This window comes from Cicer arietinum, chromosome 7 (genome assembly GCF_000331145.2).
Source record: "Cicer arietinum cultivar CDC Frontier isolate Library 1 chromosome 7, Cicar.CDCFrontier_v2.0, whole genome shotgun sequence".
Classification (NCBI taxonomy): Eukaryota; Viridiplantae; Streptophyta; class Magnoliopsida; order Fabales; family Fabaceae; genus Cicer; species Cicer arietinum.
This window is the reverse complement of record NC_021166.2, coordinates 17,253,580-17,280,197: the sequence shown is the minus strand read 5'-3', so window position 1 is coordinate 17,280,197 and position 26,618 is coordinate 17,253,580. Positions and strand designations below refer to the sequence as shown.

Sequence of the window (26,618 nt, the reverse complement as noted above, 5' to 3'; positions counted from 1 at the left end):
TTCGAGGAAACATAAAATGAGATTTTTGCTTCAAGTTTCACTATTTTCACATTTAATCCCCTCTTCATTTTTTTTCCATTTCAAACCATATACCTGTCTCCTCTCTTACTGTTTTTCTTTTTTTTTTTTTTTTTTTTTTTTTTTTTTTTCAATTTCTCAAATCCCAACCTCTGAAATCAAAATCATCACTTATAAAAAAAGCAAGTAACAATTTTTTAATTTATTCTTCTTTTTTATTTTAATCTTCTTTTTAATCTTATTCTCATCTTTATCACTCAAAATTAATTGGGATTTAGTTTTTGAGTTTGGGATTTTGATATATAGATCTTGAATTTTGGTTTTCGATTTTGATTTAAGTTCTCAGCTTCTAATGCTCATTGAAGTTTATGGGCAAAACAAAACTGTATATATAAAAAATATGAAATAAATATTTATAATTGGTACATAAAAAATATGAAAAAAATATTTGTTAAATATCAATATAAAAGAATACATAAATATTTGACAGAGATACATAATAAAAAATACGGGACAAATATTTGTTACGATAAATATTAAAATAAACATGAGACAAATTTGTCATTGATAATATATCAAAAAAACACGAAACAAATATTTATCTTTGATAAATATAAAAAGTCACTTACAAATATTTGTCACTATTAATACATAAAAAAATATATGAATAATATTTGTCATTGATAAGTATTAAAAAAAAACATGTGATATATATTTGTCATTGATAAATATTTTATTTGTTTCGCAATGAGTGTCCTTTAAGATTTTTGTTCACATATTAAGAAATTCAATAATTAAAAGAAAACGACAAATTACTTTATCAAATTATCTATCTTAACTATGAGTGAGTTTTTTTACCATTATCAATATAAAATATAATAATATTTTAAAAATTGTGTATATAATAATCATTAAATAGTAGTATATTAAAAAATAATAATTAAAATTATATTAAAAATTGTAAATGATATTTATTTTGAGATGATTTTTTTTAAAAGTAACACTCATTAAGATACAGCATGAGTATAAAAAAAATACATAATAAATGTTTGTTTTTGAAAAATAAAATGAGTTTTTTTGTTTGATTCTAGATATTAAGATGAAAAATTCTTAGTTCCATTATTATTAAGTCAACTCTCATAGTTGTATGTTTTTTAATCTTCTGGACTTATCCGCTAATCGCGGTTGATGGACGTTGCTCGCACGTTTTTCAGTGTTTTGTTTTTGGTACACTTTTTTCTATACGTTACACTCCTACAGTGATAGATATTAAAGAAGAGAGAATAATAGAGAGAAAAAATAAATATAAAAGAATGAGAGAAAAAATTAAGAAATTTATAGTGTTGTACACACTTTTGAAGAGGTTTAAGTCTTAACCCGTAATTGTGTAAAAAACATCTCAACTCATTGAAGAGGTTTTTAGTTTAAAATTAATAACTCAAATGAACGAAGGACGATGCATATCTATTAAATATTAAATTTAATTTTTATGTAAAATAAAATTTCGTTAATGTCTAATGGAAAAAGGAAGAATGAAAAATCCATAAATATTATTGTTGTGTCGGTTATAGGGGTCTGACGGATGCATTAACTATCAATCCCAAATCATTAATATCCTTATATCCCATCTTTCAAGTGATAAATATTGAAAGTTTTTTTCTTAATAAAGTAAAATGATAATTGTTTATTTAAATGAGTGAAATATATCAATAAATTTAAATGTTATAGATATTCATATCTTTAGATCTATAACATTGATGTTTAGATTATATCAAAATCATTAATTAAAATTTATAATATATCAAAACTATGTTGTCAATTTAAATTAAATTAACACTATAACAAGACAGAAAAAACAAAAAAGTGTTGCATAAAGACGACAAATAAAATAACATTGTATTTAAACGACAAAACTATAGAAAAATTAAATATGTGTATGTGAAAACTACTTATTTAGATAAAATAAGAAAAGAAAACAACTTAGTGATTTTGAAAAAAAAAATATCTTGAAAAAACACTCATCTTTGATGAATAAATATTGAAAGTTGTAATATGTCAACAACAAATATTGAAAGTTGTAATATGTCAACAACAAGAACAAAAAATTACAAAATCTAATGTGATTAATTTTTTTAAAAGAAAAATCATCTATTTGAACTAATGAATAATGACAAAAATGAAAACAAAAATTAGTTTAAAAAAGAGTAAATTTAGCCTTTCAAAAAAATGAAGAAATATATTTGAGATATTAATTCAAGAATAAAAGTTTAACTTTGTAACCTTAGTATTGATTTCAAATCTCATCAAAACCAATTTATAAAGTGAGACATGTCACTTTTTATAAACTCTTTTAGAGTTTTATTTATTTTCAATATAAGACTTAAAAAAAATTTCTTCTAATAATAATATGTTAATAATTAATAACATTAATGTAGTAAAGTTATTATTCTCCTTAATTTGAATGAAATGACCTAATATAATAATTATTGTGGGTTGGAGGATGTATTCTTCAATCTCTTGTTAACTATTGCATTCAATAAAGCATTATGTTAATATGAGAGAAATTTTATTCAAATATTTAAATCGTGATTGAAATTGGTAAATAGATAAAATGCGATTAGAGGAGAGATTTTCCGATAGAGATTAATAATCGATGAAGTTGAAGAATTAATATTTGGTATCTATGAAATAATTAAATAACATAGAGTTAAATACTTTTGATATTAATTAGCATTTTTGGAGTTTGTTATGAGTATACACACATAGTGCATTTATCAAATTCATGAATTGTGTGGTTGATTTTGGTCAAAATAATAACTAATAAGAGTAGGGAAGGGAAAAGAAGCATAATTTTCATAGTATGCTATTTCTTTATTCTTTATATATTTACATAGAAATAGAATAGAGAATACATGTGTAAACTCTTTGTCCTTGAGGCCAAGCGCAAATAACGAATCATGTAACTATACTCATTTTTACAAAACACTATTTGCCTAGCAAATTTTCTTCCTTCCTCTCTTTTCCATCTTCACTCAAACTCATTGGTTTTTGCTTTTCTTCATAAATTTGAGTAGCTTAGCCTCTGATTCACAGGTTTCATACTATCACTCTCTCATTAATATGCATGCATTATTTAATTTTATGTTGTTTTTGAGACATGCATACAATATATCTATAATATTGTCTCAACTTTCATCTTCTTTAATTTGTTGGAAGACAAATTGTGTATGTTAAAAAAAGAAAGGGACTTATATATATTGTGTTTATTAATAAGAATCATAAAAATATTTTAGTAAAATATATCATGTGGCTTCACTTAGTTAGCAAACAATTGAAAGTAATGAAAAAAGATTGTTTTATATTTCTCTAATTTAAAATTGTATTTAGATATCTTTCGTAACAATAGCACACATTTACAACAACAGTAATACAATCTAGACCGTCTAATCAAGATCAGATAGTCTATATATAAAGTTGAAATCTACATAATTAAAATATTTTGAAACACTCCCCGAAGGAAATCATGTATATTGATTGAATTAAGAAATCAACTTTATATATTCCGAAGATCTAAAGGAGTTAAAATGTTTAAGTAATTTTAAGTCCAAAAACTAACAAATTATGTATAGAATATGTCAATATTGACATTTGGTTGTTGTCTCTTCTTTCATCATCAATTTGTGATTGTTCTGTTTTCTAAAATTTAACTATATTGTATCCTATTATATAGAATAAAACAGAAAGTAAGAAGAGTATTATAACAGTTACCTTGAGCAACAAGAAAAGAAGATAAATGGATTTTTGGGATGAATTGGAAGTGGCATCTGCTCCAATTATTCAAGTCCTACTTATAAGTGCAGTTGGAGCTTATATGGCAACTGAATATTGTAATAATATTCTTTCACCCGACTTTCGAAAATCATTGAATAAGGTAAAACAATTTAGATGAATTAGATATCAGTATTTTCAAACTCTATATACCAACATTGTAAACATTTTTTTTATATATATACAACATTTTCATGCCATAATATTATCATTTTTATTTTCTTAAAACTTGTTTATGTTGCAACAAGACGTTGAAATATGATAGGATATTGATGTATAATTTGTTTATACCGTTAACTTGTAGTTCTGAAGTTCTATAAATATAATGAACATTAATTTTTTTGTCCATAAATTTAATCTTAACATTTTTTTTTATGTTTTGTGCACAGAATTCACATGGTAATAGGGCTCTTGCCCCCACAATTTTTTTTTTAAGTAAAAAATTTATTTAATTTATTTTAATACACATTTAATCATTTTAATCATATAATAAAAAATAGATTTTGTCCACACTACATTTTCTTTCATTTTCACTTTCTTATATATTTACATACTCCATATTTCTTTCTTTTAACTTAAGGATCAAATATATTTTATATGAAAATATTATAGATTATTTTCACTCACTTCATTATAAAAAGTTATATAATATTGTAAATTATTTTTTTTTTTTTTATTTCCAAGACCAAATATATCTTAATGTTTTTCTTAATTAAACGGTTTTTATTCTAAATTTTTTTTTGTAAAAATACTATACTTACTTTATTGCCCCCAATAAACAATATTTCTAGATTCACTACTGTTTGTGCAGATTGTTTTTACAGCATTCACACCTTCACTTATATTTTCCAGTTTTGCAAAGAGTGTTTCTCTTGAAGATATGATATCATGGTACACATTGCTTGTTTTTTAACTCCTATAAATTTTGCATATTTGTTGAATGGAACCACAAGAATAGAAAAGAGTACATTATGATGTTTCTTTCTTTTTTTGTTTATATATTATTCAATCATCAATATAGGTGGTTTATGCCAGTTAACATTGGACTAGGCTTCTTAATTGGAGGGTTTCTTGGATGGATAATTGTTAAGTTACTAAAGCCAAACATGAAAGTGGAAGGTCTTATTATTGCTTCATGTTCATCAGGTTAGAAGCATATTATCAAACTTAATTGTCTCATACCAAACACAATTTTAATTGTCTCAAAAACCTTTTTATCTAAAGAGTTTAATTAATGTGCATTATCGGCATAAAAAAATTTTAAATATTCATCCAATTATATTTCATCATGTAAGGTAAGGTTGAACTTAACTATTAAATTGAACTGCACTGAAAAGAATCGAACTGTAATAGGTAATTTGCGAACCAATTAAAAAAATTTGATTCGTGAATTATCATCTATCATGGTTTGATTGTAGTTCAGTTCGGTTTATTAGTTAGTTTCAGTTTTTTGTTTTCTTAAATAATCTTAATAATTTACTGTTTGAATTTCGTTTTTTCAAGTCCTAATATTTGTTAATAATAGTAAAAGAATCAAATTCAGTATGAAAATGTTTAATTAAAATTTATGTAAACTTTTATATCAGTTCAGTTTGGTTAAACACTTATATGTATAAACTTTTTAACATTTCATGATGCTATCAATGATTAGGAAATATGGGGAACCTTCCGATTGTAATTATTCCTGCTATCTGTAATCAGAAAGGAGCTCCATTTGGTACACATGATGCTTGTCGCACTAGAGCACTCTCTTACTCTTTTTTCTCTTTGGCGGTAAGGACTTAAACATTTTTTGTTTCTATTTTCTAAAATACGTGTTCATTTTAACTTGTTAATAAGAAGATGTGAAACTATTAAAGTGAATCATTGTGATGAGATAAATGCTTGTTTCTCTTAAATGTTATGTATATTATGTCATATTATCATGATATGTTAAATGTAGATTGGTGGTGTTTACATTTGGACCTTCACTTACCAACTGATTAGACAGAGTTCCATGAGATATAAGGCATTTGAGGCTGATGAGATCTTGAAGATTGCCAACATAGGCCTTGATACTAATGCACAAACTCAACTTCTCAAAGGAAATGATAATGTTGGAGACACTGAGAACCAAATAGTAAGACTCCTTAATTTGCAAATGTATATTATAACCATGTTTGTGTAGGTAGAAAATGAGATCATGGAAATTTTGGCAAAAAATATACTTACTGAAATAAAAATGTGAGAATGTTGAAAGTTGAAGGTTTTTTAGAGTCTTTATAGCAATGAATGAACATCAAAACCTTTCTATTCTACTATATTTTTACTTTTCTTATGATTCTCAAACTCAAATAAAAACAGTTTGTCGTCAATGAGGTGTCAAATTTATGATAAAAGTTTGACTTAGTAATCTAAATCGGCATAGTTTAAATCCCTTGAGTAAAGTTGTAATATGATCATTAGTACACTTTAATTAATAATAATTTTTCTCTTTCCCATTAAGTATAGCCTATATCATACATATACTCACAATTAGTTGGATATCAAATGAAATCCAAATCTTCAGCTTGTAGACCAAGGTATATCCAATGTATCCCATAGTAAATCTTTTATGCATAGAATGATGGAATCTTCAAGCCAAATTCTGGAAGAAGTTGTGTCACCTCCAATAATTGCTACTGTGAGTTCCATTCCTTTCTCTCTTTTCATTTTGCTTATTGGTTTAGTTTTTTCATTGCATTTTGAAAGTAAATAAAATGGTCCATAGAAATTTCATCCCTTATTATATAATTAGTTTCTAGGCTTCATCTTTGGTGGAGTTAAATGGCTAAGGAACCTTTTAATAGGACAAGATGCTCCACTGAAAGTGATCCAAGACTCCATTCAATTGCTAGGGTATGTATGTGCCTTTTTTAAGTATGTCTTTGATTCTGCGATGACAAAAATTGATTTTGGTTCAAAGGGAATTGAATGTAAAATGTTAAACATTCAATTTGAGTGTAAAATCATATTTGGAGTCAAAGACTATAAATTTTAGCTTCAAGTTAGAATAAATTATAAATGCAAATTCAATTTTAATTGATATCATCCAAACACGTTAATACCAATTTTATGTGCCTAAAAACTAAGCACAACACTAAGTTAGATTGACTCATTATTTGTAGGGAAGGTACAATTCCTTGCATCACCATTTTGCTTGGGGGTAACCTTACACAAGGTATATGAAATTTAACTTCTAAAGATGTGCATTCTTCTTAAAATATTTTGAACAATCTGAAAAACTAATATTAATTTTTTAATGTCCTGAAATTGCAGGCATGCAATCATCAAGTATCCAACCATTAGTCCTCATTTCTATCATCATCGCTAGACTTGTCTTACTACCTGCTATTGGATTTTTTGTTGTTAAAGTGGCTGCAAATTTAGGTTTCCTCCCATTGGACCCTTTGTTTCAATATGTTTTGGTAATACAGTATGCCCTGCCACCTGCAATGAATATTAGTAAGTGATTTTGTACATATTTTTATTTAGCTATGTAGTACTGACACTTAATATAAAAAATGCGTCTAATGCTATTAGGTTATTTTAATGATAATTACATTTTGTATAGTGAGTTCTACGGCAGACAACCTTTGCAGGTGGATAACATTTGAGTTCATATATAATTATCATTTTTGCTGACATTACATTTCAATGACATTATGAAGGTACCATGGCTCAGCTGTTTGATGTAGGAACAGAAGAGTTTTCAGTTATCCTTTTGTGGACATATGGTGCTGCTGCTATAGCACTCACACTTTGGTCAACATTCCTCCTATGGACTTTATCTTAAGATGGTTTTATCTTCTCAACCATCAATAAGTTATTCAAACAAATGTACAGAACCACTAATGTAATAGTTGTGCAAATGAGACAATTGTACAGCAAATGCCTTTCACCTCTTCTAGGGGCAGACTAGTAGTAAACCCTTGCTTTAGGTATCTAATGTTTTACTTATTAATACTTGTCAAGGCTTGGGTATCACTTTACCACGGCCAACTATTTACATGTAAACAATTTTGCTTTAAGCTTCACTCTATATTCCACAAGTACACTATATGACAAGAAGAAAAAAATATGTTTGTTCCGAGAATATTTCTGGATAATAGTGTTTTTCTTTAAAATATATACTTTTGAATTGACTTTGGAGAGTACACTTTAAGACAGGAGAAAAACTATTTTTGTTTGGGAGTATACTTCTAGACAATAGTGTTTTTTTAGATGTATACTGCCGAACTGACTTTGGGAGGTGGAAAAAGTTAGATCCCTTTTGTTTAAATGTTAGTTGGCCATGATTCCCAAGAAGGATGCTGAACAATTCGGAGAAAAGTTTTTGCCCTACATTTTCAAGAATCAAACCCATCAAACAAAAAGATAATAATGAAGTTTGGAGGTTGCATTACATCCTGAACTGTGCTTTCATGGCTTCCTAAAATGTGTATGAGAGTTCATCAACGGTTGAGGGTATTCATTTCATTTCTTCCATTTTTGTTTTTATAAGTATAAATTTATAATTTAGCTTACGATCATATAACTTTTGGGACTAACTATTGATAATATATCAAGCAAACTTGGTAATCCAACATCTCCAATATATCAATGCAAATCTCTAAAATACAAGATCAATATGGACAAAATTTCACATCCCACTTATCAAACTAACATACATAAATAAATATAAAAAGACTTGTCATCAACCATTCACCATTTGTTCTCTGTTTCTCCAACAACACTACTCAACCTATGTTTTCGCCCCTTCCAACAACACTGAAGGTTAGTCAATTCCGATATCAGAAATCTTAGCCGAGGCGTGGATAGCAATATAAATAGGATGTACATTTCACAGCACGCTTTCTTGTTCAATGTTCATATACCTCTCTATATGAGAGTAAGCTGAAGTTTTGGCCGGTTAGGCTGAGGCTCCACAACCTCCATGTGGATTTGAACTGTCTGCAAAATGCTGTATGAAAGGCTACCATCCATCTTTTTAATCTTCTGCTCTTGCTCATCTACATACCATTCTCCACTTCCCTTTTCAGCTCTTGTTGTCAAATATACAGGTCCTTCTATGCCATATCTATGAAGAGAAAAAAGATCACACAAACTATAAATGAAAAACTCACAGAATGAATATGTAGATGTCTAATAGGTGCTTCAGAGCTTACAACACCTACTGAAATAACCATCTCCTCGTGATCTATAATAATAATATATAAAGCCAATACCATTTTTTGGTAGTCTATTTACTTCCCAAATATACCCTTTTCTATTTTCTTTTTCCATGCTTAAATTCTAGTCACGCATAATAACTGTTTGATGGCAAGTTTCCTTTTCTAATTTTACAGTTGGTGTAAAAGAGTGTATTACAATCTCACAATAAAAATAAAAACTATTCAAAGAAATACAAAATAAATATATGTATACACTTTAGCACAATAAAAAACGGACACTGCACACTAGTATTAATAAAGCAAAACAATCTCTTCTCTTATTTTTATCATCACTCTTTCATGGGTTATGCGACACAAAAATAAAAAAGAAAGAAATGAGGGGTAAGATACTTTACTTGGGAACGAACACAAAAAATCCATTAGATCTTATCTTTACTATCCTAGCTTCTGTATCCGTTGGCCTGCATGAGCAAAGACAAACTCCAGAATAAGCTGCAAAGTGAAAAAAGATAAGATAACAATTGCAGTGACAGGGTGGAAAAGCTGCCACGCACCTCTTCCGGAAATAAATGAGAGTATGCAGCTCTACAGAGGCCCGCCCAGCCATCTGAGCATTTCTGTGCCTATAATTTAAATCTAAACCACATATGAAAAAAAAAATCATTACTACGATTTAAAATGTCACGCCAAATGGACAAGAATAATGAAGAAAAATGTACTATTTGATTCATAAAAAATATAGTTGTCCTACAGAAAACTTTCATTAAGGCCCGATAAAAGTACTATTAGAATATTAAAGAGATTTCATACTGTCTGCTATACTAGTGAGCTGCAGCCTGTCTTGAAATACAGGCGGTAACTTGGATATTCCTAAAGAAGCAGCAAGTAGCCTGTGTACAATGACATCTGCAAGAAAAAATATTCCATCTCATGTTACTGTACACAATTGACCAAGTAAACACAATAACATAATCAAAATGTACCTACCTGCATATCTTCTTATAGGTGATGTGAAATGGGTATATAAAGGTGTTGCAAGCCCATAATGCTGATATTCTGGAGGGCTAAGGTCCCCACTACAGAAATAAACTGCCTATGAAACAAGGCGAACAAATCAATTTTCTCTTTTATAATTAAAAAAAAAAAAATCATTTTTTCTCTTTTAAAGGTTAAATCTAGGTTCTAGTTCCAATTCAAATTACCTGACTCATGCATCTGGTTGCCAGAATGCGAATCAACTTATTGAAGTATGGATCATCACCCTGAAAAGGTACTATACATGAGGCACTATAAAAAGTATATCAACAAAGATTCTATGGCAAAATCATAACATCATTACAGAAAATAATTATCCATGAACCATATATAATAATATACTGTCAATAGAAAACAAGACTGATGCAAAAAAGAAAAATAGAAATAAAATATTTACCACAGCATGGTCAAGAGAATCAGCCAATGCTTTTGACGAGGAAACATCCAAGTTCAGGCCAACTGCAGCAGCAACACGTAGCAAGGGTTCAAGCATCTCTCTGGTTGGAGTTGGATGACGCCTACGCAAGAACCAAAAAACAATTATCAGATTAGCACATACACAGTCTAGTCACATGCAATTGTTTTAGTAGAAATATTTGGTGCTTCTAATCAATGGTCTGGGGTACTTGGGAAGGAAATGATTCTTTAAGTAACATCTCATTTGGTAGATGCAGTACATATAAAATAATAGACCATTAATATTAGGCCTGGCGATTTCAGGATTTCAGTTTCTCTGAAAGATGAAAAAGTAAGGTTTAGGTATATAATGTAAGCTCACTAGTAGACAGAATAACAACAACCACTCCTAGAAAACACTATATCAAAGCTAAATGTTAAAAGGTAAGATCAGAAAAGAAAACCTTAATAACGAGCACAGAGGAAAGCTCTTAAGAATTTGTTGTGCAACAGAAACATTAGCAGCAAGCATAAACTCCTCCACCATTTGGTTGGCTTCCCGGATCTGGTACATGCCTACACATAAAAGCAAACAGTAGAACCAAAATTCTCAAAACCAGAAAGCAGAATAAACCTGTCTTTTTTGCCTCTCTTTTTATGGAGGAGATAAATTTGCTCTCCTACTAAATACACCAATTTTACTAAACCACCTTAAGCAAAAGTATATAAATTAATGTTTAGGTTTTAGGGATTAGATGGAAAAGGAAAGGAAAATATTTGTCACTAATGAAATCAGACAAATAATTGTTAGACAGAACACTTGATGAAATTTTAGGGATTAGATGGAAAATGAAAAATATATGTCAACAATGAAATGAGACAAATATTTGCTAGATAGAACACTTGATGAAATTTTAGGGAGTAGATGGAAAAGCAAAAATAAATGTCAACAATGAAATGTGACAAATATTTGTTAGACAAAGCACTTGATTTAATTTTAGGGATAAGATGGAAAAGGAAAAATAAATTACAATAATTAAATGAGACAAACAATTGTTAGACAGAACACAGACCATATACCCCTATATATAAACTTAGGTTCAGAACAAATTTAATCCAAAAGAATGAAGGAATATTCATGGACAGATCTTTAAGGCTTAAATGATGTTCACTAACTTGTACATAGTTCCACAGTGATAGATAGAATGTAAGAGTCATATGGATTAGGTCTAACACATTTGAAAACATAACAAAGAATCAATAGATGAAAGGTTCATTGTTCTCCTAGAGATCCTACTTCAATGGTACCAGAATACTTTTTATTCAATAATAATAACACAATTTCCCATATCGCACAACCCTTATAAGAAAATACGAATGACAATAACAGGTGAGAAGGTTATACCAATATCAAGGGGATCATGAGTCTCGGTGTCAATTTGAAATTTGACTTCTGCAGATGCAAGAGTCAAAGCTCCTCTCTCAATACGCCTTAATCTCATTTTCTGATAGATCACAAACAAATATATACTTTTCAGACAATTTTATTATAGAGCACGTACAAATAGTATACAACCATTGATTTGACTTAAAAACAAAAAACCTGCATCCATAAATCCATACCTTGGCTAAACTATTCATATTTCTCAAGTCAGTAGTTACTGGATCCATCAATCGACTGTTCAAAGAAAAACAAGATACAGTAACCAAACTACTTTATGAAACTAAAATTGCATAACAAAGTAACAGACTGGAAGATAAAATTAGTCATCATCAACAAGATGTCTACCCCTGGGGACAACAAAAGAAATGGTCATTTTAGCACATAAATTGATCAAAAAAGCATAAATCAACTATCAGTTTGAACTATAGTCATGAACATGAGCCCAGTCTTTTAGCACAGGCTTTTGTCCGAGAAAAGTGAGAATACATTCCCTTGACTAGCACTTCTGTTTATTTTGCAAAAATCACTCAAGCCAATGCAGAAATTAGGGCAAAACACAATCACAGAATAGAAAAATAGCTTTAGTATTTACTTTTTTTCTTCAGTCCTAATTATAGCTAAAAGATAATAGTGCTAAATTAAAGACATGTCAATCCAAACCATCACAAGGATCTAAAGGAGAAATAAAAGCACACCTATCATCCATCCTTGCTTGTGCTTCAACATAAGACAATGCCGCAGCAGATTTTATGACACTTTTTGTGTATCTAGTGGAAATAATGTCTGCTTCAGGTGTCATTTCCTGAACATACATAAATAGTTTAAGTGCAATTCTGTGAAAAAAATAGAGTCTGCCCAAATACTAATTGCTTAAGTTGACATCTTTTTGGAATATTTAAACTCAGCGTTAACATATCAACATTTTGATCATATTATTGAAGACACGAAGAAGATATGGTGAAATTCAAATAATACAAATAATCAATGCATGTATGCATTATAGAAGAGACCCCAACACCTTAGGGATGGTACCTGGGGACCAAGGCAGTACTATTACTACTAACTGGTCAACTAAAAACGAACAGGAATCCGCTTGATATAACATGTACAAGCTGTACAGCCTCTTGAGATAAATAAAAATATGGATGATAAACATTAACAGGAAATGTACTGGTCATCTTTTTTGATAATTTAGTACATACATTTTTTTACAAAAATAACAGTGCATAACCAAAATGGTAATTATAAAGTATTTGACTGCATTATAAACAGAAATTTGTGTAACTGGTACATTTTAGTGTTGTTATTTTTCTTCTATTGCTTTACAGGTACATTATCTTGTGGATTGTATTATATCAGGTGCGTAATGCCTGCTCAACAGTTTCTTTAATTAATAATACTCTCCTGATTAAATTAAAAGTAAAAATCCATATCAAAGAGGAAAATAAGGGATATTGTGACATTATGGCTCTGTCAATGTGATATCACATGATCGCGATAATAGTAATAGAGATGATAACGAAGTCCAGATGTTGAAGCTGGTAACAGCAAGATAGAAGTTCAGAACAGAAATAAAAATAAGCAACACAGCATAAATGGTGGAGGTAGTAACAGAAGCAGTGCAGTAGCAGTGGGGAATCCAATTTTTAGTGTGTTCAACAAACATGGATGCAGCAAAACCAGCCTTGAGGCAGTTGCAAGTTTGTAATGAGCTTGATGGTGCATACCAAAGAGAAGGGAGTAATCTAGCAACAGTGGATCTTATTCATGGCAGAAAACGGCAGCAATCAGCAAAACATTTAAAATGCAAGGTTTAGATGTTTAGATGAGCTTGATGGGGCATATAATATCAGTGAGAGGAGGACTAATTTTACAACAATGGGATCATATATTCATGGAAGAAGATGACAGCAATTGCTAAAACTTAACAATAGAAAACTTATGGTTCTGTTTGTGATTCTGTGTTACATATTTTCTAAGCTTTTAACTAAATATAATTCCTATCCAATAGTAATGTGTAAATACAAAATATATATATATATATATATAATAATATCCAGAAAATGGCATTGCACATACCCATATGGAAGAAAACGACAGCAAAGGGTAAAACTTATTAATTGAAAACTTATGGTTCTGTTTGTGATTCTGTGCTACATATTTTCGAAGATTTTAACTAAATATAATTCCTATCCAATAGTAATGCACATATATATATATATATATATATATATATACATTTTAAGTTTAATAATATCCAGAAAATGGCATTGCACATATACAATATATATATATATATATAAATTTTAAGTTTAATAATATCCAGAAAATGGCATTGCACATACCCATATGACAGAGAACGCTAGCCTTTCCACATCAGATCGAAGAGAACATACGTCTGTCAGGTAAAAGTTTATCAATAGAGGCCGAAATTGCTATAACCACACAAATTCTCTTTTTTTATAGCATACAACACCTAATTAGTTAAAAGGTTAAATGATATTACCTTCTGTTAAAGGTTTAGGAAGCATGTCTATTCTCCGCTCAACAAGGTAGACGGATGTACCCCTTTGAGAAGCCTCATCATCAAGTGGAGTGCCAGGAAACACAAAATTTGTCACATCGGCAATATCTGATAGAAACTCATTAAAGAAGAACTACATAGAGAGATTAAATGGCATAAAATGGGAAGATAAAGGAGACCAACAAAAAGGGCAGAAAAACTAATGAAGCCTGATTGTTGAAGAAAATAAAGTAACACCCCATAGAGGATGGATATTATTTGTGCTATTCAGATATGCTCTAAAGCACATGATTTGATAACTTCTTACTTCAGTCAAGACAAGCAGATTCTATTTAGAAAAGAAACCCTAATAAATAACATCCAAATATAACATGTGTCAAAAAAGAAGTGTCATATTCCATCTACCAGTATACAATTCAAGCATGCATGAGAAAGCATTTAGATTGATTATATTATGCAAGGATAACAAAAAAAAAACATAGCCAAGCAGATATGCTAATTAAAATAGTAGGTAAGAGCATATTTATGCCAAATTAAAATCATCTATCTTCACGTGCTTGCAAATGAATCATAACATCCATCTAATAGTAGTAGTAATCTATAAATGCCACTTTAATCCACACACACACACAAATATATATATAGATTATCGATACATGTATCATCATTAAAATAGAAATCCTTAGACCAAGGATACAAACTCCAACTTCAAAGGCAGAAATGGAATCGGAGGATACCATCAAAAGGCAGAAATCAAATGATACCATCAGAGGCAAAAATGAGAGGATACCATCAGAGGCAGAAATCCTTAGACCAAGGATATGAACTCCAGCTTCATAGTGCAAAGAGACAAGATAACAATACAGGGTAGAAAAGCTGCCACGCACCTCTTCCGGACATAAATGAGAGTATGCAGCTCTACATGAGGGAGATATATTTGAAACGAAATAATATCCTAAAAAGTAAATGCTTCGAAGAGCGTAGCAGTGGAGTGCATCATCAATATCCTTGCAGCCTGCATCCAGAAGCAACAAAAATTTAATATTTACCCAGCTTATGTATAAGTGCTTATATTGATAAGTGTAATATTAAATTTTTTATCCAAAGTCCAAACGCACCTAAATCTGTCAGTTTAAATAGATCTTTATCAAATTAAGTGAAACTAATCATTGTAAAAATTAGTAACAACAATAAGATTCTTTTGAAACGGTAAAAGTTATCACTACAGACGTGGAATAAAGAGAAAAAAAAAATACAGTGCTTAAAATGCATTTTTTCACTATGTGTCCTTTAGGAATCAGTACACATATAAGCACTTCGATTATGACTATAAAAGACAAGCCGACCCGTCCAAGATTAAAACAATTCCAAGTGTTCAAAAGGCATCAGTTATGAGATTATTTGTTTTATCGTCACTTTGTCTAATAAAATTTAGTGTAGAAATATTTTCTTTCTCCTACTCATATCTGACAGGATTTCACATGTCTTACTCCTTTAAAGTAGCTATCATTATTCATTGTATTTCACTTATTTCATTATTCATTGTAATCACTTATACGCTCTTTCACGTATCATCATTACGGATGTTATATTCCAGATGCTGAGCTAACTTTTGATAAAATCGTTTAATTACAAACATGTCAGATTTAAAAATAAATAAATAAAACTATCATTTCTAATTATTGGTTTTGGTAGACAGAAGTTTAGGGGGAGGGGTCAGATTTCCTCAAGGCATGCCACAACAAGCCTCAATTGTATTTAAAGGTTGTATCATCTCAAGGCATGCTGAGATTGTTAATAACTAATCCATGAGGTTTCCTCCACAAACAAATCTGACAATGGATTATTGTAATGGTTAAACTCATATCATCTTTGAAAATGGAAACAAAAAATATTCCATTTTCAATATTAGAATTACATTTGCATATGATTCAGTACTATTTCACCCTTTGCAGAGGAATAGAAAATTAAGAAAATGACTCAAACCTGGAGGGTCCACACTGAAGACACGCAAATGACGCAAGTCCTGCCTAAATGGAATGGACAAATCTTCAGAAGTGACTGACCATGGCAATGGCGGCAAGCATGCCAGCACTTGTGAAGAGAATGGCCTTGAATTTATATCATTTTCTATCAAAACCACCTATAATAAAAAGAAATATATATGTTATAGCATTAATATTGTTTAGTTGGTTGAAAAACAACAAATAGTTGTCTAGACACATACATCAAATACAAACATATAAAAAGTTATTAGCACAGATTCAAAGAAACATGGAAACAAATAAAGGTATCAGAATATAACATTGGCAAAGCAGAGGAATAGGACATGGAAGAATATTTATAATTTGGGTAGAGAAAGGTACAATAAAAATAACCAAAACAACATCCACAAAACATATGAAGTATAAAACCATCATAACGCATTGTAAATAACAACAACAACAACAATAATAATAATAAAGGGGTCATTCCATGATTAAGAGGGGAGTTTTTATATTCACAAATGTAATCGCACAAAAATACAAGGAATAAGTATTATAGGATAAGTGCAGGATAATAGTATCTAATTGTGTCCTGCATTGCACACACAGTATCAGATTAGTACCGTCCTGAAAAAGTATGGCAAACATTTAAAAGCATCAGTGCTTCCTTGTCTGTATGAAAGGGGATTTTCAATTCCCCACTTCCTTCCATATATTCGTGTGGAGTACCAAATCTGTGTCCCTTCTATTAAATGAAATCATCCACAAACTGTGAGCAAGTGAAGTGACTGGCAACGGCAAGACCATAAGCATGCAGCCAGGTAAAAGGTTTGTAATAGTTTGCCCAAGTGACTGATGATTATATTAGTATAGTTGAGGTTTAAAATCTTACATTCTTATAAAGCCAGAAGAAGACAACGAGGTAAAGAAGGAAAAAGAAATCACTTAGATATGACTATATATATATATCAGCTTTATAAAAACATTACAGTATTCAAGCATAAAAGTGTCAGATAATCATTATCTTCTAACTTCATACCTCACTTTCAGTATCTCTATCACCTATCTCTCCTATAGTCCGCACATAATGGCCTGATGGATATCGAGATTGACGATCCCAAGAATCAACTGATACAATAATCCTTTTGTCCAAAAGGTTCTCGAGTTGGCGGGTTTGGATACGAATCTTGGGAATTCTACGATCTTTGGAGACAAACAAGGCATGGGCAACGCCGCCACTCCCTCCAGGCATAGGCATTGGCTCCAAAGATCCACAATACCTGAGAAAACAAATGTTATAGCAATCATGTCAAGAATATAGGCTTCATAGATTGACAATAAAAACAATTAAAGTCTGGTGGCAGTTACAAATTTGTTACAGAGAACAAGATGATATATGCCACTTACGAGTGCCAGTTTCTCTTTATAATACCAACAATACAACCACAAGGGCGACAGGATCCAGCATTTACTTCTCCAGTAGAACATTGCTGAGGAATAGTTCTGGGTGCAACATCGGCACTATTTGGGGCTAGATGAACATCTTCATCCTCGTCCCCATCTTCTGCAAATAAACAATATAACCTTATGGGAAATTTAAATAGAAAAGCATGTGCACACTTCAAAAGACATGTACGTACAAGAAAAGATTGAACTATTTCAACCTCAAGAAGAAGTATACCCATGTTAAATGCAATGTGAAGAGAATAAAACAAAGAAGCATGTTTCCTTGCTTATCCAGCTCAGTTTTAAGGCAAACGTCAAAACTTAGTTATTGAGGTTTATGCATCCCTGAATAATTTAAATGTTTGAATACAAAGAGGTATGGAAAGCGCTTTCATATTAATGTCATTGTATGTTTTATGGTCAAACATCTTGTCCTCTCTTTCCTTTGTACTTCTTCTTTCCATGATAAAGTTTCTACTTTTACCAAAATAACAATACAAGTATATACTATATAAGAGCAAATTTATTGTCCACGAGGTTAAATATTCATGAATTGACACATAAGACTTATTTCCACTTCCCCCAAGCAAAATAGTTGTATGACGTCAATGGATTTATAGATTGAAATAAATAAAGCGACACCTATGTTGCAACGTTTTTCTTTTGTTAATGTGACACTTAATATGGGATGGAGGGAGTACTTCAAACTTTTTATCAGTTTGGAAGTCTTAAGTTATGGCGTAGCACAAGGTTAATTTTCCCCTTGGAGTTAGCTGATGCCACATATACAGATCTCTTTATAGTTTATGCTTCAAACGTTTTTACTTTCACAGAAATTTGAAAATAAAGATTCAGCAATATTTTTTTCCTTCAATGTCTCTCTTAAGTATAAATTCTCAAATTACAACAAAAGCTTTTCCAAATAGGTGGCGTCAGCAACATAGATCAAACAATACCATAATGTTGTATTATAAATCATAATCATATCTAATAAAAAAACCATTTAAAATTTCAAACAAATTTTCCCTATTAGCATTGGTTAAAGAATCAACACATTGAAAGTCTTTGTTGGTAATTATAGTATTCAATGCATTAACAGTTTCAAAAGTTAGAATTTCAAATAACACTTTCTAACTTAGGCACTTGTTAACCCTTTTCCATTTAATAAAGAAATCCATAGTCCAGATTTATGGATAAATTGGAAGCCCTGCATTTTGATGACCACTGCTTATGTGGCTTTTCTTTGCGAGTGAAATTGGTTAATAAGCTATTGAGATAACTTTGACAGAATAAATTATAAAAAGTTGGAAATCTGCCTTTTGATGGAGTACAGATAGCTTAATTGACAATTAGACATACCTTCACCAGCTATAGATAGAGACTTCTCTTCTTTCCATTGGTCCTGAGGCAGAAGTTCAACAGCCACAATATCACCATCAAAAGCTCGGTTCATGTTAGAGCGCCCATAAATAATTATTTCATCACCAATGCTCTCACTCCCAACATATGCTTCGAATGGATTGTAACGGTTTACACGAAGTTTCCCTTGATGATATATTCCACGATGCAAACCAGATGTGATTTCTGACATCGGCTTATGCTGAAAATTAACAGAATGTAAATACTCTATCATGTCAGTTTAAACCAAACCTTCAGACACAAATTACCAGATAGAATAGAAATTATACCTCTGAATAAATTACTTTCCTCTTGGATGGTCTGAGATCTTCAACCTCTTCCATATCTACATCTTCAGATGAAGGCCGCACAAGCAGGTCAAGTAAATCAGGCCGGTCCAAAGACTTGACATAAGACTCAACTGAAACAAAAGACAAATTGATTAACAACCTTTGGGGCAAATCTTGTCAAAAAAACCATTATTAGTTACATATTCCTCATAGACACAGCGGAAGTACATTGGTTATCTATCTTTTTAACATACAATTCAAATTCAATGACCAAAAAAGATAACTAAGCCACCTGTTTCTGCGCAAATGCCCTCTTCACTAGCCTTCCTTTTGTTCTCTTTATCATTAGTTATAAGCAAAACCTTTACTGCACCACCTAGATGCTTCTGATACCACTGTGCAGCCACTCTAATAGCTGCATTACCACACTTTCAAATTACAACTTACAAAAGGATTTTATCTATATCGGCAATTCAAAAGCAAACTATCCAGTGAACCAGAAAGCATATAATTAATATAATATTATAATTAATAAATCATAAATTCAAAGCTAATAAGAAAAGCAAACCTCTATCATTCCTATCATTTTTAGTTTCCCCACGCATATCCTTAACATAAGTATCCCTGCCAACAGAGAGACACAATATCATAACAAATACAGGTAGCGCAAATTCTACAAGCTATCATCCATAAGCAAAATATATTGGCAGCATAAGATGAAATGGTTTACATGAGTAAAAAAAATTATCAACCCCAACAAAAGGAACAAAGCCCTAAAACAATCCTCCTCCCAATAGGTCTTCAGAAGTGGTGTCTTTCACTTGTAATTAATAGTAGTCATGTTGAGATCCTACATCATTTAGAGATATGGCAAAGTAGTCCTTATAATGCTAAGCAATCTACAATCCTCACCCGTTAAGCTAGCTTTTGGAGTTTAGTTAGGCCAAATATAAATTCTAAAATTTTGAGTCTATCTAAGATTCATTGTTGGGTCATCCATTGTTATTGGGCCACAATCAATTGACCATGCTTCAGAAGTCTAGACCTAGGCATGTCTTGAGATGCCACGTCAACTAAAAGTATTGTCAAATTAGTCCTTATAAGATTTGGGCAATAGTCGTCCCTTATGCTAGCTTTTGGGGTTTGAGCTAGGCCTACCCTAAATCCTCACACCACCCGGGATTGGGCATATGGTGCATGCACAAATGCAAGTTACCCAATAACAACACCCCGTCGTCATGCATAGCACTAAACATATGTAAAAAGGTCACTGAAAATATAACAAAGAACCAAATATCAATAACCCTGGGGTCTTTTTGATGCTTAATGTTGGAGCAGAATGCTCACATGTCTAAGGTCTACACTTCCCCCTAATTCGCATTTGGCAGAATTATGCAGCCTTGTCAAATTTTTAGTTTTTTTTATCACTCTCATAATTTCTTGTGTTCCCTAAATGCTGTTATTATTGTAATATAATTTTTTGTCATAACAAAACAATAAAAAATCGCAAAAAAAAAAAAAAAAGAAACTACCTGTGGTACTCATTGGAAAAGACACAGAATTTCCTCATTGAATTGTCACAGATAGCTCTAATCCGATTGTAAACAGACAAATTCTTGTTCTTAACCTCTTCCAGCACAATGGACAGTACAACAACATCATCAATGGCCGGATTCTCCAGCAAATCAATCTGCCATGACAGTACATAATCCAATTCACACACAAAAAGATGTCTTTCGTCTCAGCATAACAAACCTTCCAAATAGAAACTAAGCAAAACAACAAAGAAACAAGGTGAAAAATAAAAATCAAACCTGATTGAGAACAACATTGGTGTCAACAACAAGAATTGTGGAAGCAGACTCACTAAGGCGAGCACCAGAAGAATCACAAACAGTACAAAACGGAGCACCGCAATATATATCATCTCGCAAGTAATGCTCCCTCAATTGCTGCTCTCAAACGTATAAATAAGTAAATAAATATTTTACAAAAAAAAAAAAAAAAAACCAAATTTCTAGAAAAGAGAAAAGCAAGTTGAAAAAAGTTAGGATTAGGGTTTTAGAGGAAGAAGAAATTACCCTTATGATTTTGCCACCTCTGGTTTTCTTAGGGAATAACTTGTTGTGAAGCATTGTGGCGGCTCAATTGAGGTACTTGAGTGAATTGAAACGAAACACTTTTGGTTATGACTACAGGTTTGTATTCACCGGCGGCGGTGACGGCGGCGGAATATGAGAATCGTGACGGTGCGAGCCGCTGATAGTTGAACGCTAACAAAGAGAGTTCGTAACGAGGAAACCGGGAATTATTATTAGGTTTGGCATAATTCAATTTTAATTTAATCTATTTTTTTATCAATTTTTTTTAGATTCTTATAAAATTTTAAATAATCTCTAAAATCTACTATCAATTTACTATGTTAATTAATTTTTTCCTTTGATCATTAATTGGGGAGAGGAAAGTAATTGAGCATGTTTAAGATTTAAAATTTAAAAACAGAACTGAAAGAGTTATAAAACTGTGTCCTCTAAATAACTGCAAAAAATTAGGAAGAAATGCAGATCTCATCATCACTTGCTATCCTCTGAATCAACTCAATAAATATGTACCCAATTTCTATTTTCTAATGTGTTTTCATTAATTTGTTTTTATAATATCTCTTTAATTATCTATTGATGCAATTTTTAGCACCAAATTTCAAGGAAAATTTAGAAAGAAGGATAAATTAAGATGATGAATAGATTGGGAAGGGATAAATCAATGTAAACAATGACTAACAAAAAAATAACAGTGTTGTTTTCATTTTTATACCACTCAATTATTTTACACATAAATCAAGACTACTCAAACACTTTATTTTTCACACACATTTTTTTATCTTTTTGTTTTACATATTATTATATTTATTTATTTTATTTTTATTATTATGTTTAAATACAGTTTTAATCCTCTTATTTTTATTAGTATATAGTTTTGGTCCTTTCATTTTTTTTATTTTGCAATTTTGATCCTTTATATTAACTAATCTGTAATTTTTTATTCTCCATTTTTAATTTTTCAATTATAGTCTCCTTATTTTAACTAATCCTTAATTTTTATTCCTCCATTTTAAATTTCATAACTTTTGTCCATCTATTTTTTAAAATTGAGACATTTTGTCTCACCTGCAATTTAGATCTCTATTTTAATGAAATTACATCATTAGTATGGTTAAGTGTAAGTGTCCCTCATGTTATTTAAAATGTATTGTTTAATTAAAAATCAATAAAATGTAACATCACTTCCACTTAACCATACTAATGATATCATCTCATCAAAATGGAGGCACAAATTGTAGGTGGAATAAAATGTCACAATTTTAAGAAATAGAGAGACAAAAATTACAAATTTAAAAATAGATTTACCAAAATTACGAATTAGTTAAAATAAGAAATCAAAATTGTGAAATTAGAAATTGATCGCGACCAAAAATACGGATTAGTTAAAATAGATAACCAAAATTGTGAAATTATAAATGGGGGACCAAAATTACAGACTAGTTAAAATATGAGAACTAAAATTGCATTTAAGTCTATTATTATTATTATTAAAATTTAATTTGTATACATTATTAGTGTAAAGAGTTTTTTACAATGCCAATTAATCACAACTTTTATATCGTTAGTAATATTTGATTCTTATCATAATCACTTAAAAAGGCATCCACATAATTGGATATGATTTATTGACTATGTAATTTTTTTAACACAAATAGTGCATACAAATTAAACTATTATTATTATTATTATTATTATTATTATTATTATTATTATTATTATTATTATTATTATTATTATTATTATTATTATTATTATTATCATCATCATCTTTGTTGAGTATATTTTTTGAATTATATAGTGTGTTTGGATTATCGTTTATAAATGTGCTTTTGAAAAAATAGCATTTTACATATGTATTTTTACTTAAAAATGAGTTTTCTTTAACATAATTTATATTTAAATATTTGTCTACAAAAGTCATTTTATTAAATAAAATTTGTGTGGATTATATAACCAAATGTACTTTTAAATGTGTATTTATTATATATATCCCAAAGTTGTATTTGTAATCGTAACTTGTAGGAGATGATAAATTGAGAACAATTCGTGTAAGCAGAAAATAAAAAAATACAAAAGCATCATGGGTGATACTTTTGCTTAAATATTCTTTTAAGACAAAATTAATTTTGTCAACGAAATTTTAATGTAATTTAAACAAAAAGTCAAAAATATGAACAAAAATCTTTTAGTTATAAATATAAGAAATCACAACACACATTTATTACTGATACATAAAAAAACACATAACAAATATTTGTCATTCATAATATTAAAATAACACAATAAATAGTTATAATTGGTACATAAAAAAGAGACAATTATTTGTACGTGACAAATGTAAATACTACGGGAAAAATATTTATTAGTGATACATAAAAAAACAAGAGACAAATATTTGTCAATGATAAATATTAAAAAATATAGGATAAACATTTATAAAAGATACATAAAAAAGTAGGACAAATATTTGTAAGATATAAATATAAAAAATCACGGGACAAGTACTTGCTACTGATACTTAAAAAAAAACACATGATAAATATTAAAAAACAACATAACCAATATTTCTATTGATATATACAAAAACACGGGACAATTATTTAAAATTAATAAATATTGAGATAAATATTTATCATTAATACTTAAAATAAAATTTTATTAAAAGTTTGAATAAAGTACAAATAAAATACCGATGACGCGTTATATGTGCAATAGCACGATTTTCTTGCTAGTTTTGAATAAAAAAATACAATATTTATATGTAAGAGAAAATTAAAGAGAACTATTATATACATATATTTTTTTAATAATTATTATTAGTTTTAAGAAAGACATTCACTTAAAGAGGAGTATTGAGAATAATATGTTTAAATATCTTTACAAGATTTTATTAAGATTCAAATATATTTAAAATTTATAATAAGCTATTTTTTAGATATATAATTTATATTTCAGTTTATAATATGTTTGAAATTTGTTTCTTATTTTAAGGATTTAAAATATTTTTAAATTATAATTTAACTCTATATATAGTTCACTAAGAGATTTCAGACAAAAATAATAGACTTTTTTATACAAAATACAGTACATATAATCTCATTTCCGCATAAAGTGATAAAAGAAAAACAAAAAACAAATAACCAACAACAACAAAACACCTTTATAGTGTATAAATTGAAAACACTTTATCTTTGTTGTTAAGATGCAAGGGACATTCGATTTTTAATGAAACATGAATATGAACCAATGAAATTATACATATTGATTTAGTTCAATTTTACTTATTTTTATGAGTTGATCTGAACCAAATTAAACTGTTCAAGTGATTGGATTTGCAAAAAAGAAACTATAAAAATGATAATATTCTAGTAGAATCATAAATATTATTTAAAAGGTTATGTGAAGAGTTATTTCAATTTAGTCATACATAAATCATTTCTCAAATAAATCATTTCTCAAATGAATTTCTAGTATGTTTAACTAGAGACAAAATTTAAGTTCTTTTTTATCTTTTCACAAAAGAATATAAACTGTATATCATAAATAAACAATTAAGATTTTATTTATCAGAGAAAAATAAAGAATGACAAAATGGTTTACCTCCTTACATTGATAAGACAAGGTGTAACATAATAAATATATGTATTCATAAAAGAGATTTTGCTGTTATGCTCCTCATTAATTTTTTATCTGGTATCTTATAAGGACATGAGAATAATTTGTCTGCCAATGTTGGCAGAAATACATATTCTAACAATTCAGCACAAAAGTCAAAATTTTGGGATAAATAAATATAGTTTTATATTTTGTTACTTAAATAATATATATTTAGCTGCTCTAAATAAGATAAGTAATAAAAAAATTAAAATAAATAAAAACTATCACTTATTGATATACATATTCGTATTGTTTTACACTTTTAGTCTATACTTCAACTGCAAATAAAATATATTTAACAATAAAAATTGTCAAGACATAACTCATAAAAATATTGATAATTAATTTCTTGCAAATAATTTAATTATTTATATTAAAAAAATTAATTATTATAAATTAATTTGACTCCCCAAAAGATCGTCAAGTGCTACTTGATTCAAATCATGATTTTTCTTAAATCAGTTTTACCCTTATTATTATAACTAAAATCATTTTTTACCCTTTATAATTTATTTATTATATTTTAAAATAAATAATTTAAAATATTTTATCTATTATAATTTAAAATAAATAAATTAGCTAAATAAATAAAAAAAATATATCAAATTAATAAATATTAGGCATAATTGTTTTTGCAGTCCCTTAACTTAATTTTAGATAACATTTCAGTCTTTTATTTTTTATTTTCCGATTTGGTCATTTATTTAATTTTAAGTAAACAATTTGATCTTTTATGTTTTAAAATGTTAACAATGTTATCATTTTTTTACAAAAATTCATCAAAATTTTCAAACAAAACTCATAAAATTAATTATCATCTTCAATATGATACAAATTTCATCAAATTTATAATTTAAATCATCAAATAAACTCATATTTTCATTCTTTATATTTCGAATTTTTTTAATAAAATTAAATAAATGACCAAATTGAGAAGAAAAAAAAAGATTGAAACGTTATCTGAAATTAAGTTAAGAGACCGCAATAGCAATTGTGCCTAAATATTATTTATTATTTATAAATGACAAATTTTAAAACAATTAATATTTTAAAACAAAAAATAGATAAATAATTGAATAAAAAGTAAATTTTAAATTACTATTTTTAAAATATTTAAAATATTAATTAGTAATATTTATTTTTAATTAAATATTTTTTTTATGTCATTTAATATTTAAACTTTTAAGAAGCGATTGAATCACTAATTTTAGTAAACACTTCAATTAATTGAAACTTTTATGATTTATAAACTATTAGTTAATTTTAAAATCCAAATTCTAAACCAAAATTGCAATGAAGTTGA

At 29.0% G+C, this 26,618-nt stretch overlaps 2 protein-coding genes across 2 annotated transcripts; one reads left to right on the top strand and one right to left on the bottom strand.

Moving 5' to 3' along the window:
• Positions 1 to 3,748: 3,748 nt before the first annotated feature.
• On the top strand, positions 3,749 to 7,963 carry LOC101496474 (protein PIN-LIKES 7-like). The gene is made up of 10 exons (XM_004509403.4): positions 3,749 to 3,949; positions 4,658 to 4,737; positions 4,868 to 4,992; positions 5,498 to 5,619; positions 5,789 to 5,965; positions 6,395 to 6,508; positions 6,623 to 6,723; positions 6,993 to 7,045; positions 7,144 to 7,329; positions 7,536 to 7,963. The coding sequence occupies exons 1-10, from the start codon at positions 3,812 to 3,814 to the stop codon at positions 7,658 to 7,660; spliced, it is 1,221 nt and encodes a 406-aa protein (XP_004509460.1). The 5' UTR covers positions 3,749 to 3,811; the 3' UTR covers positions 7,661 to 7,963.
• A 475-nt stretch (positions 7,964 to 8,438) lies between these two features.
• LOC101496147 (exosome complex exonuclease RRP44 homolog A) lies at positions 8,439 to 21,889 on the bottom strand. The gene is made up of 24 exons (XM_012718302.3): positions 21,638 to 21,889; positions 21,371 to 21,508; positions 21,089 to 21,246; positions 20,125 to 20,180; positions 19,849 to 19,971; positions 19,557 to 19,687; positions 19,228 to 19,468; positions 17,830 to 17,983; positions 17,462 to 17,702; positions 16,424 to 16,580; positions 15,336 to 15,452; positions 14,420 to 14,545; positions 14,259 to 14,311; positions 12,609 to 12,715; positions 12,093 to 12,147; positions 11,875 to 11,974; positions 10,934 to 11,045; positions 10,471 to 10,591; positions 10,241 to 10,300; positions 10,026 to 10,131; positions 9,849 to 9,944; positions 9,593 to 9,674; positions 9,434 to 9,499; positions 8,439 to 8,944 (listed from the first exon to the last, which is right to left on the bottom strand). Exons 1-24 carry the CDS (start codon positions 21,689 to 21,691, stop codon positions 8,746 to 8,748), a joined length of 2,853 nt encoding a protein of 950 aa, XP_012573756.1. The 5' UTR covers positions 21,692 to 21,889; the 3' UTR covers positions 8,439 to 8,745.
• Positions 21,890 to 26,618: the final 4,729 nt, after the last annotated feature.

Excerpts from the sequence above, each read along its gene's own strand:
- LOC101496474 (XM_004509403.4), top strand. The coding sequence starts at position 3,812 with ATGGATTTTTGGGATGAATTGGAAGTGGCATCTGCTCCAATTATTCAA. Across the intron at positions 5,966-6,394 it reads GAGACACTGAGAACCAAATA|CTTGTAGACCAAGGTATATC; the intron begins GTAAGACTCCTT and ends CCAAATCTTCAG. Across the intron at positions 7,330-7,535 it reads GCCACCTGCAATGAATATTA|GTACCATGGCTCAGCTGTTT; the intron begins GTAAGTGATTTT and ends GACATTATGAAG.
- LOC101496147 (XM_012718302.3), bottom strand. The coding sequence starts at position 21,691 with ATGCTTCACAACAAGTTATTCCCTAAGAAAACCAGAGGTGGCAAAATC. Across the intron at positions 11,046-11,874 it reads TCATGATCCCCTTGATATTG|GCATGTACCAGATCCGGGAA; the intron begins GTATAACCTTCT and ends TTTTATGTGTAG. Across the intron at positions 10,132-10,240 it reads CAACCAGATGCATGAGTCAG|GCAGTTTATTTCTGTAGTGG; the intron begins GTAATTTGAATT and ends CTTGTTTCATAG.